The 13,519-nt window shown below is 36.6% G+C and overlaps 1 protein-coding gene across 1 annotated transcript in view; it reads right to left on the bottom strand.

Annotated features, from left to right (window-relative positions):
- Positions 1–383: 383 nt before the first annotated feature.
- The window catches only part of LOC127617956 (collagen alpha-1(XIII) chain-like), a 91,237-nt gene continuing 78,101 nt past the window's right edge, over positions 384–13,519 (bottom strand). Inside the window, exons 40-42 of the mRNA XM_052090144.1 lie at positions 7,500–7,586; positions 5,384–5,422; positions 384–2,233 (exon numbers count right to left, since the gene is read on the bottom strand). Coding sequence (XP_051946104.1) covers positions 2,201–2,233; positions 5,384–5,422; positions 7,500–7,586 — 159 coding nt within the window. The 3' untranslated portion in view covers positions 384–2,200. The remainder of the gene's footprint in view (positions 2,234–5,383; positions 5,423–7,499; positions 7,587–13,519) is intronic.

The following is a 13,519-nucleotide window of genomic DNA, read 5'->3' as shown; positions in this document are numbered from 1 at the left end:
ATAAAAAACTACAACAACAACAAAAACTAATGCAAAATATAATACAGAATGCACAAGATGTAATTCATACCTGTTTACCACATTTAATCTAGCTTTATCTTTTGTGTCAGTGTTTCTAGAATTATTAAATATCATGGCATCAAACACTTGTTATAACTATCACAAAAGACGTGAAATTGTCTATATGATTATGAAATTCTCCTTTTTTAACTTTCATAAGGTGTAATGTCATCAATAACAAATAACCGCAGAATCTTTTTATTTGAAATAAAGCTTCAAATAAACATTAAATAGATAATTTAGATTTGATTAAACCTTAATCAGCAAGATCCAATCAACACTTGTTTTAACATCCAATGAACATTGTTTTTTAGATTTACACCTTTAAATTGTGTAACAATTTTACATCATATTGAATTGAATAATCTTTAAATTGTGAACACGTTATGAATTCAGAATTAATGAGAAGTATTCAATTAAACTTACGAGGAATATCAATTTAGTAAACAATATTCATTCGTTTTCAACAATACAGTTTGGTAAATTACAAAGCAACTACATCTGCTTTGTCATTTATTAAACTCACTTATACTTCACAAAGTTAAGCATATTTCATAAATCTAATTTAAAACATTTGTTTAAATCTTTTTTTCTTTTGTAGGAAATATAGTGAGAAAATAAGGAATGCTTGCTTTAGGTAACAAACAAACAAACAAACAAACACAAAAAGATTAAAAATAAAGGAAAACAATAGAATATATCTGCTGGTACATGTGACACCATGTCACACACACTGAACCAGGTCACAATAGCGAAAAGAAATGAAACATAATTTTTCCATAAAAACCCTGGTATGATTGATGTGGTAATGTCACCCAATAGCAGTTCTGTTTCAGTGAGTGGTATGAATCTTGATCATTTGATATTAGCTGTCATAACAGTCATGTTCAACTGTTCAAAGCTTCTAAAAAGAGCTTGGCAAGAGTGAGACTGCTCAGCCCTTGCACCCTCTGTAGCGAAGTCAAAAAAAAAAAGGTTTACTCTTAGTAATCATAGGAATAAACAGTAACTATTAACAAAAAGTTTATCTAAAGTTTCACAAACCAGCAATAAATTAAAAACCCAACATGTAATTGTCAGTTTACATTTGCAATGCTTTAGCTGCCCTATAAATTCCAAAGAGTACAGCTTTTCTTTCCAAGAAGGTTTTCCCAAACAAACTGATCAGTTGTTTCATTTCAAAGGGATTGTAAAATATACATTGTGTCAGTATTAACATGTCTAAGCTGTTTACAACAGTCAAATGTTGCATTCACGGTGCAACACCTTAAAATGCCCTTTTCCCAAATGGCTATTTAAAAAATCATTTTCTTCCAGGTAACTTTTAGGAGAATCATTATTAGCCTAAAGATGTTGCTACATTGAAAGTTTCAAATTAGTTACAGTAATAGTTGCTGCCTGATTTAAAGAAATATACCTGTATGCAAACATGTTAATTCATATTTGTTTACTATGCCACTTTTTCAAGCACAAACAGTATTCTATTGTATAAATGTAATACTGCACTCAGTTTATACTGTCAAAGTATGACCATTATATACATACATATTAAATATTTAAATATTAGTATTAAACGCAAGTAGAAATCTTAGTGTGAGATTGCATTCTACTTGCAACTCTCAACAGAAGGCAGTGACAGTTTCAACCAGGAATCCTCAAAGATTTTTTTTCTTCGGGAAACAAGCGGATACTCAGACGTCATATGTATGTTTAGTGAGCTGCGCTGAATTCTCTGATCACAGTTGCTGGTGTTAAACATGAATAATAGTAATAATAGGGTAATGACATGGTAACTATCAAGGAACAAAATGTGCTAAAATGTTGTCTTTCACATAGTGAACAATATAAAGGAAAAAGAAAAGAGTGTAAAACTTGGTGAAACGACAGGCTACATTTGTGTCATCACCTTTTCCGTAAAGACAGAAAAAAAAAGGAAATAGAACATTCCTTGTGCAGTCTAATCATTCAGTCAGTCTGCTCACATCTGCCATCCTATGGAGTGTTCCAGAACTACACGATGGTTGCATAGGAAAAACCTTGAAACAGTCACCATCGAGCACACCAAACTTAAAGATCTCCCAAAATCTCTTCAAGTTTTTGCGTCGGAAATCGCCAGAACCATGTGGATCTCATGGCAGTGTTACTTCTTGGCTAGCTGGAACGGATTCTGACCCTTTAAATGAAAGAACAATAGATATTTGTAGTGGACTGACACACGTTGCCTCTTAACATGACATAAAGGTGGAACAAGTCTCAGACAACATGCATGGGACATCATGTTCACAATGAAATGTTATGTTGAAACTCCTACCATTGCACAGAATACCTGTTCTTCGACAGTCAGTTATTGTGATGCTTCCAATCCATGGATGCAGTTGTCACTTTTCACCAAATGCAAATCAAAATAACATGCACCAATACACATTGCACCATGTGAACAGCCAGAGGGTGTTCATTTTTCTTAGTCTCTTTATAAACATCCACATGTCAATACCATGCAAACAAATGGGTGAAAAGTTAAATCCGAATTCTTGAGGAGAAAAATCAAAAAGCCACTCAGAATAAAACACAATTGTTACGAAACAGTTTGGCTTAAAACAATATTTACAGCCTTTTATTTTTTATAATCCTGGTGTAGACAACATAGCTTCTTTGACATTATTGTTGATATGTCTCAGATCTACTTTGGCAGGGTAAAAGCATTAAGGCACATGTTAGTATGAGGTATCACAGACAGATAAAGAGTTTATAGAGACAGGTGATAACAAACCATGATTAACTCAATATTAACTGGCAAAACAGAACACAAACAGAGCTTTTTATGGTAAGCAGCAGCAATCCTACACAATCCTTTATTTTAATGACTTCAACACTGAATGGACACAAAACAAAACCATAGCTAGGGGCCATCTTCTATGACCCTGTTATTTCCTGGGAATTAGACTAAATATAATGAAAATGTCATGTTTATAATGCTAACTTCATTGGCTAGATTCTTCATATGTTCTGAATAGTTGAGGTAAAACTGGGCATAGACACTTATTAGCGAACGCAAAGATGTGCTTAAAAGTGAGCAGCAATATATGAGATAAATTACAAAAAAGAATGTCAAATGAAATAATCTCTACCGTTAAAGGTAAGAGATATGAATAAACAGAAAATAACTGCTTAAAGGGCAATATTTTGTCTATGCGACATATATGGAAGTGCAGCGTAGTTCTAGCGGGAAGACTAGCAGCTGTACATCATCACATCATTAGCTGGGTAATTCCTAGCCAATCGCATGTAAGCCATTGCTTTATAAGTCTGCTCACAATCTATCACATTGCTGTTTCAGTGTGCTAACATGGCAACCTCCACCACCCCACCACCACCAGTTGAGCCCGTTCTGAACGGGGGTAGGCTCCTCGCCCCTGCCTCCTATCTCCGGCAGGATATGATGGTTCCGAGTACAACTACCTCGGACCGCCAGACGGGGCCTACGCCAAAGAGAGACATTACTTTTCTGATTTACATTCATCAAATAAATGGCATCTTAAACCTCACTCAAGCCTGCGTGTCTTCCCGATAGAAATATATATACACAAAAACCCTAGAAAGGAAAAGCACTGGAATTCAGATGGATTTTTTTTTTTAGACAAAGCTTTTCTTTTGGCAAAAAATGGCAACTGCAAGGCAAATGTGGACAGAAAAGAGATTGAAATACTCACTAAACAAGTCATGCTGTGCCAATGCTTATAATTTATGCAATGAAAAGCATATCAAATTAAAAGACTGGATAATTTATACTGCATCTTTATATTAGACTTTGAAATAAGTCATTTTACTTTTCAGTAAACATATGCAGTTACAGTGTAAGGTCATTATGTGTGGTGTGTCGTGCAATGTCAATGTTAATCTCAGAACAAAGGGTTTCCTCTTAACACACAAGGCCAATTTACAACTCCAGCCCCACTAATCAGTGCAGCGTGGTCTTTAAACAACACATTAAAACACCATGATACAATAAGTTAATAGGCACTTATCAGTTAACATAATGCACAAATATCATGCATATGCAGCCACAGTATATTTCTTCCTTGACCAAAACATTTTGACATATGCATAGGTACAGTTTTAAGTCCATTACATAAACAACATTACCAGTAAAAAATTAACAATCTATACAAAAGTCCTGCCAGTATTTTCTTTTTTTTATGGTTTATGGTATTTTATTTTCCATCAATATAACGGACCAATGACAAAAAAAAGTACAAAAATAAATATTCTATTTACAATCACACGTGGCATTCTGGAATTAACATCACTGCAAAACAAGAGGCAAAAAGACCACATGTTAAATCCAATTCATGCAAGTGGAAGTTTATCCTATCAAATATTTAGGGTAAAATCACAAATAAATCTCAAATCAAGCTTGATCTCATGAAAATTACATTACCGTGACAAAATTTTTACAAAATGAAATTACGTGCTTCATTACACGTTCACTGTAGTTTCCCAGTGAAATGTCCAGTGAAGGGCGCCAAAAAATGAGTAAAATAGTGTCGTAATCAGACAAGGTTTTTTAAGATGCATAAACCTAAACCTAACCAATCGTGTTCTAAACAAGCAAAAGAGAGGTGAACAACACAGACATCTTTACCTTAAATCAACACCTAAACATAGCTGATAGTGTTCTAAAAGCAAATGCAACATAAAAAACACATTTGTCACAGAAGCTAATTTTGAGTAGCTTCTGTGAAACTCTTGTCTCACGTGTCAGCTTGTGTGCTTGGTTGGGCTCGAGTCCAACAGTCAATCAGGTGAACTATCATGCAAGCTAATCACATTGGAATAAGTGTGTAGATGTAGGCGGGTCTATAATACAAGCGTTGAAATGTAGCGTTTTTCAAATGATGCGTTATAGTAAAAGTGTTCTGATATTGTAAAGCAGTGAGTGAGTATAAGTGTGAAAAATAAGTGTTTATAAAGTCATGATCAACAATTGTACTGGTCATTTCTATGAATAAAGTGAATAAAATGCACAGTTGTAGCACCTCTAGAGTTCATTTTACCAGGAAACTACGGCGAAATATAGAACACGGCATGTAAAACTCAGATTGCAAAAATGTTGTCATTCTTTTCTATGAGTAATTCTATGAGATTAGGTTGCTCAAATAACATGCGAAACGATCATAGCAGACTTCTAATTAATTTAGTACGATTGGATCTATACCCCCGTATCATTAATTCATACCATGAGTTTTATCAAGTAGGGATGGTATGGATCGGATGCAATTATTCCAAATGCAATGCGTTAACATAATCAATAGTAAACACTTACTTTATTCCAACACCCTGGTACTGGTAGACCATCATCACCCTAAAATGAGATAGAAGAAGAGTGATGAGTAAAGGAATAAATCATTTACATTGTGTAATATAGGAAAATGACTGCATCCACACATATACAGTAAATATAGGATACTATATAGGGTGACTCTAAAAACATATCATTGGTTATTTCCTCGAATCAATCAATCAATCAATCAATCAATCAATCAATCAATCAATCAATCAATCAATCAATCAATCAACCAACCAACCAAGCAATCAATAAATCAATCAACCAATCAATCAATGAACCAAGCAATCAATCAATCAATAAATCAATCAATACAGAGATGTACCAGGCTTCTTAAATTCTGGAAAAAGTTTGAATTCTTGACAATTTAATTTGGTAAATTTGTATCCATTCAAAAATTATCAGCCAAGATGGTAACTCAGGGTGCCCCATTTACTGGACTGAAGTGGGCATGTGGTGACTTGTACATGCAAAGGAACTAATGACAGAGATTATAAACCAATATTATAGGTTATAAAAGTTAAGAGTTAGAGAATACTGAATGCAAGAGAATACAGAATTTGTGAACAAGTGACATGAACATGGAATGCATGCAATCATGGTAAACATGAAATAGTTTTAGTAAGGTTGTTTTGCCAACACTTTGCTTTACGAAGTTTCTATATTTTTCACAGAATGTTAAGCAAGTGTTAAAATTGCAAAGAAATTAAGTATTAACAGACACAAACAAACGGTTTGTCAGATAATTTCTTTGATTGTTCCCACAAGCTTAAAGAAAACTTATTTTAAAAAAGCAAATAATTAAACTTCACAAATTAGGACATGCAAAGGGAAGTTTTTTGAGATACCATGCAAGAATAACTTAATTTTTTCTTCATTCTTTAAATGGCAAGTGCTGAAGCATTGGGTGATTAAAAGTCATGGGTTGAGGAAGCTAGAAAGCATGCTGAATAAAGAAAGGGATAGGCAACAGCATACCACAGCGCACGGGGCATCCAGCCCGTCCAGGCCTGGCAGCCCCGGTTCACCTTTCTCCCCTTTAAAGCCTCGGAAACCCTGTTCATGAAATCAATCATATAAACATCCTGTTGTCCAACCAGACCCCTGCATTGGCCGCTCTGTCCCAGCATCTGATTGGTCCAGAGTAATTGCACTGGGCCTGAGACTGACAGGAACAGGCTTACTGGCTCCACAGTACTGGAAACTGCACGTAGTTTAATAAGACAATATAAGGCACTCTCCACAAATAAGGTACAAAATAGGGCCTAAAATTCTCAAAAATCTATTTTTATTCTTTGTCAGCAAATGGTTGGTGAAACATATTTAACCTGTAGAAAATGTACCTGTAAACCTCAGGAGGTGAACTGTTTTATTTACTATTCAATCTCTTACCATTGGTAAATACCTAAATACATTTTAAATACCTGATTCGAGTGGTTTTTGTTATTTTGTAGCAATAAACATTAAATTAACATAAAAAAAAAAATGTAAAAAGTTAAATGAAAAACCTATGATGCAAATGTTTAGCATTCATTAAGCTACAGCACCACTCCGTAGTGCCTAGTTAGATGAGATTAAATGTAGATTTTTAGTTTTTGATAAACTTTACTTACAATAACTCTGACAAACAGGGCTTAATGGTTGGGGAGGAGGATATAGACATTTAAATGTTTTAAACTATCTGCATACTAAGTAATTGTAATGTTAGATAATGGTTTATTTAATATTTCTAATAGTTATCACAACACAAATGCAATGGGTTTGTGCCTCTAATGCAAGGTCATTGCATCTTATTTGTGGAAAGATCCAAAACCGGTTTATTGAACTAGTGGTTCCATTCTACTGTGTTTAGCAGAACCGTATTCCTGTCAATCAATCCTTGAAAGGAAAAAATCCCATTGACAGTTCTGGTGCCTAGCCATTTCTAATCCCCATTTACAAATTCTCTATCTAAGAATGTATGCTATATTTCACAGACTTGGACCAGAACTGCTCTGGGTATTTGTTAGTGAGATCCTACGCAAAGACATAAGGAGACATGGTTTTCGGGAAGTCTCCTTTTGCCTTAGTGCTGCACGTTGAGCGAAAGACATACCAACGGACACGGGGCATCTAATCCTGGGGCTCCTTGGTCTCCCTTATCCCCTTTGGCCCCCCTGTTGCCTTTCTTGCCCCTCTCCCCCTGCAAACAACAGTGCATTCAACAAAGTCAGACTTTAGTCCACCTAGTCTACGACAGCAGTACTGGTGAGAAAAGACACTTTTGGAAGCTTTAAGAGACATTCTAAAAGTAAATGTGCTTTTGTATGGAGCTACAATTAGTGTTGGTATAAATTAAGGAGGTTTAAGTGGAGGTGTTAGGGAGGAAGGAAATCAGCCAATGTGATTAGAGTGCAGACTCTAATTTCTCTATTTATTATTTAATCTTCAATATTCTTGTATTTTGTATTTCTATAAACCAGTCAGTAATTTTATAACGAGTAATTAATTTTCAAGATGGACAGTTTTTGTTTATTGCACTGGCTGATATGAGAGTGGTCTTGGACTTTGCACTAACTCCTATTGGTGTGGATGCAACATCACGCAAAAGTGTGCATTTCCCAAACATCGCTAGCCAACTATGATCGCAAGTACCATCACTACCATCATAGTTCAACAACTTGGTGCTTCCTGAAACCATAGATCCAACGAACATTTGCAAACAGCATATCACAGTTGTGATGTTGGAACTACAGCTCTTTATTTGTGGTTAGAAGCATAGTTCCTTCTTAGTTTGCTGTGAGGAAATCATTTGACTTCACTGAGGCTTCTATATCTTTCATTCCATATATATCTTTCCTTCAGTCAACAATTGGACTACGTTTACATAAATTTAAGAAAAAGGCTTATTCTGGAGTTTTACAGAAATGCAGCCATTTAAAGGATTAAAGGCTGTTGAGAGAAAGCACTTTATCACATTCAGTTTCTGTCGGAGAACACGGCTTTTATGTGTCCATGTTAACGCTTAGATGGCATTTATGTTTTTGAAGAGTGAGCATGTGCTTCGGGAGAACACCAAAGTCTGATGTAAAGGAAAACCCATCTATTGAAGCGCAATGTGTCTGTTGCATTACACAGTGCATGTAAATTTCCTGTTTTCAGCAGCTTTCTTCCATTAAACAGCTGCTGTTACTAGGGTTTCTGGAAACAGTCGTGACTAGCTAGTTCATTACTCCAATGATGCATCATACTATGGTATTTACACAGTGAGTTACATCGTTGTACAGGAAACGCAACCGTAGTTAAGTTACAGATGCCAATGTTGAAAATACCTTATTCCAAAATATTTTTAGAACGATATGTAATTTTAGCAACTTTTTGCCTGCACCAGCAATATCAGCCTTGGTACGCTGCTTGTGTAACCGGTCTTGCTCGACCTGCTCCGAGCAGGATTCAAACCAGAGTCAACCGGCATGGGAGGCAGGTGTGCTAACGAGGAGGCTAAAGGCTACAGCCTCTAGAATCAGTCACTAGTGCGCATCTTGAGGCAAGGGAAGTGAGGTTTACACACACTGCAAAGCTATCATGTTCCAGCAGGCTCCTGTTACATTTGCACCCCCGAAACGTCGACCTTGGTATGAATTTTAAGTGTAACTCTGATGACATATTCAAATGTCATAGGATTTCAGCTCTTTTCCAAGGGCTACATTTCAAAATTAAATTAATTGAAAATACTGAAATTATTTACTCTTGTTTTATCATTTCATTTTCATTTTGATTGTTGTGGGACACAAATGTAAATCATAAAAGTAATTATTTATTTGTACGCTGTGTTCCAGATCATCAGAGGCTCTGTGATCACTTTGTGTGAGGAACAGATCTAAATGTATGTATTTTTTTAAGGATTAGCATTTCCTTTCGCTGTAACAGTCAGATCCCGGCCTGGACTCATTTAAACATTAAAATGTTGCCACCTCAACAAACATTACAAATATCACTGATGTCAAATGTAATTGACTCTAGTGTGTCTTTTAACCAATTGTGACACTAGATGTATAATTTTGAATGAGATGTGACAACGTGATCACTCGGGAAGTCGTCATGTTGATTCTGAGAGTTCTAGTACCCTAGGATCGGTCATATGCCGATGCAATGACAAGCAGCATCTCCCATCAGACATTTTTCTTTGGCTCCAGTGTGTTTACCTTGCCTTGAGGCATTACTGAAAGCACATGGAGTCAGCAGCATGGGAGACCTGGGTTTGAAACCAGGTTTGGGTTGGGGGGGGGGGTTCAATTTATAAAATAAATCTGGCTTTAAGCACCCCTCCATGGACATTTCCCAGGAAAAATGGAGCTCACACGTGCCTATATGCCAAACAACTCCAACAAATTTGGCCACTGGGGATAGTGTTTCTCATTTCGGAAAGCACAGATAGATTTAAGCTAAAGAAAAGTCAGATTTTGCTGTGAGATCAGTCTGGATGTGACTGCCTTCATGGAGAGGAAGAATATCAGCGATTAAAATGTTGAATTTCACTCTGTTCCTCACATGGTTTCAGATGAAAATTTTTAATAATTTTATAGTGCTTTTTGTCATTTTTTTTTTAAATAAATTATAGTGACTGCATTTTTATCTGCTTGTTAGATCTTTATATGGTTGAGAAACAATTAAGTTTAGGAGTATATTATAGTGTAATGTAACTAAAATTATTGTTACTAAATTTACCTGCTTGTTACATGTTTTATACTGTTTATAACAGGTTAATGGGTGAGTTGGAGTATCGAAAACTTCAATATGACAGTGTAATGTAACTGAACTAAAATAAGTATAATAAAACATTGCGCTTAAACACACAAAATAAATCTGAAGCTGGCCAAGCCTGTGACAGAATCCTCCAAACTGAGAACGGAATTACATTTAGTTAACCGAATTGTTACATTTTCATGATGCAGGTAAAATGTCGCAATGGTGATGTTTTCGTCATGAGACTGTCCTGGTCATGTGATCTCAACATGTCCACCCCCATGAAGTGACCCGTAGAATAAGGCTACTGTTTTCATCTTATGTGTAAAAATGTCTTAGTGTAAAACTTTTCAATGAGGATATAATTACTCAGAGCTATACATTTTGAAATAGTCTCAGTCCCATACAAAGGACAAAACAGAATAATGAAAAGATAAAGTCTACATATACTGTATGTTTAGAATGAAATTTTAATGAAATGTTAAAATTATTTTAAATAGAAGATTTGAGCCTTTAACTCTAAAAACTTGATTACAAAGACTAATGTACAAAAAGTTTAAAAAGCACAAAAAATTATTACTTATACTACATCTTTATTCTTTATAATTGAGATCCTTTCTTTATTACTAATTGCAATCATTTTGGTCCTTTGTTTTAAGAGTTTCATGATTTAAGTCTGCACGCAAGGTTGAAAGGTTTTTGGGAAGGAAAATATTAAATAAACGCTTCATAACTCTTCGAAACTGGTATCTATCCAAACTACAATACAAAGTTCTAAAATTCCAAAGAGACCTCATCATGGCTTTTACGGTAACATTAAATGGAGTATGAAAAAGTGGAATTACATTATGAATCAACATGCAGCTCATTTTCAAATCCTGTTTGACAAATACTGATTCCTTAAGACTGTGTCTGAACTCTAATCAGGATATAAAAATGAAATCTACACTGACATAATTCCATTTCTCATCAATTATGTGCTTTTTCAAAACACTCCCAGATGAGGATTTCATGGAACAGTAAGAACTGTGCATTTAAATAATTGTGGGGAAATAAAAGCAGGCTGGTAGGGAGGTCAGTGAAGGATATAAACAAAAGTAAGAGGTGAGGAAGAGGAGGAGTATTAACCCAGGCTACAACGTTAGGATGCAGGAGGAGCAGGAGAAGGCCAGGGAGTACGACCCGGCCCGACTCAGCAAAAAGAGACACGGGACACAGGCCAAGGTGCGGGGGGAGGAAAAGGGGATATAGGAAGACCTGTGGAAAAAAGAGAGGAAGACAAGGAAAGGACAAGAGTAAAAACAGCACTGTGTCCAAGGGTCCTCCACGACAACTTCAACTGGGCACCAGTTTAGTAATAGAATGATCAAATGGTGGCAATAAGATAGTTCTTGGGGTTTATGTTTTTTTTTTTTTTATCCTACTTTTTACAGTATATGTTTATTAATTATATATCAGCAGTGGAGGATGCTGGGAGGAGCACTGACATGTCTTGACTTTCAAGGTGGGAGACATTCAGTCATTAACTGAAGAAATTAGTGTTAATAGGAGAGAGACATACATTCTAGGAGGATGAAGACACGGGAAAAAGCATAGGACAGCAAAGATACAGATGTCCTAATTTAAACATTGAAGGTTTTTTTTCTTCTTGTTTTCAATTTGAACTATTAGCATTTTAAGCCATAGCTTGTCTAGGTCAGGTGTGCTATAATAATGTGATCTCTTTTTTGTATTGCAATCAGTGGTTGTAGTTACACAGTGTCCCAGCAACATATTTAGACTCTAAACCACACTGCAATTACACCGATCAGCCACAGCATTAAAACCACTGATGGGCGAAGTGAATAACATCGATTATCTCATTACAATGGCACCTGACAAGGGGTGGGATATATTAGGCAGCAAGTTAACAGTCAGTTCTTGAATTTCATGTGTTGGGAGCAGGAAAAATGGGCAAGCGTAAGGATCTGAGTGACTATTGTGATGGCTAGACGACTGGGTCAGAGCATCTCCAAAATGGCAGGTCTCGTGGGGTGTTCCCGGTATGCAGTGGTTAGTATCTACCACAAGCGATCCAAGGAAGGACAACTGGCAAACCAGCGGCAAGGTCATGAGAGCCCAAGGCTCAATGATGCGCATGGGGAGCGAAGGCTAGCCTGTCTTTAACAATCCCAAAGAAGAGCTACAGTAGCACAAATTGCTGAAAAATGTAATGATGGTCATGATAGAAAGGTGTCAGGACACAGTGCATCACAGCTTGATGCGTATGGGGCTGTGTAGCCGCAGACCGGTCAGAGTGCCCATGTTGACCCCTGTCCACAGCCGAAAGCGCCTACAATGGGCACGTGAGCATCAGAACTGGACCATGGAGCAATAGAAGAAGGTGGCCTGGTCTGATAAATCACGTTTTCTTTTAGATCATTTGGACGGCCAAGTGTGTGTGCTTCATTTACCTGGTGAATGGTAACGGTATGCACTATGGGAAGAAGGCAGGCCGCGGGAGGCAGTGTGATGCTCTGGGTAATGTTCTGTTGGGAAACCTTGTGTCCTGGCATTCATGTGGATGTTACTTTGACACATACCACCTACCTAATGATTGTTGCAGACCACATACACCCCTTCATGGCAACGGTATTCCCTGATGGTAGTGGCCTCTTATAGCAGGATAATGCACCCTGCTACACTGCAAAAATTCTTCAGGAATGGTTTGAGGAATATGACAAAGAGGTCAAGGTGTTCACTTGACCTCCAAATTCTCCAGACCTCAGTCCGATTGAGCATCTATGAGATGTGCTGGACCAACAAGTATGATCCATGTAGGCTCCACCTCGCAACTTATAGGATTCAAAGGATCTATTGCTAATGTCTTGGTGCCAGATACCACAGGACACCTTCAGCGGTCTTGTGGAGTCCATGCCTCGACAGGTCAGAGCACAAGGGGGACCTACATGATATTAGGCAGGTAGTTTTAATGTTGTAGCTGATCTGTGTATATTTCAATTTACAATCAAGGCATTTAGCAGACCTTATACAGAGCAACTTACAAAATTTATTTAGCATCACATATGCCAATGTTGTGATAAACTGATGGCAAGCATGCACTTTGGAATGCTATCTGTTAGAAAAGTTTTTTCTGTAGAATTAATCCAGAATTTCCAGAATATATGAATTCACTAAATGGCATCTGCAAACAAATAATGCTGGACCTTTTTTCAAAACCAGTTAGCTCCCCTCAAGTTCATACAGGTGTCCAGGCAGAGGAACCAGAGTAGTTCATCACATTAACTAAAGTGCACAAATATCTTTTTTTTTTTGGTCTTTACTTTGAAGTAGTTTTATTTTTAACCTAACAAGCTTTGCTTGAAAAGCCTGCTTGTGCTATCTTAATAT

Source organism: Xyrauchen texanus, chromosome 24 (genome assembly GCF_025860055.1).
Source record: "Xyrauchen texanus isolate HMW12.3.18 chromosome 24, RBS_HiC_50CHRs, whole genome shotgun sequence".
NCBI lineage: Eukaryota > Metazoa > Chordata > Actinopteri > Cypriniformes > Catostomidae > Xyrauchen > Xyrauchen texanus.
The sequence above is the reverse complement of the archived record's forward strand: the minus strand, read 5'-3'. Positions and strand labels throughout refer to the sequence as shown.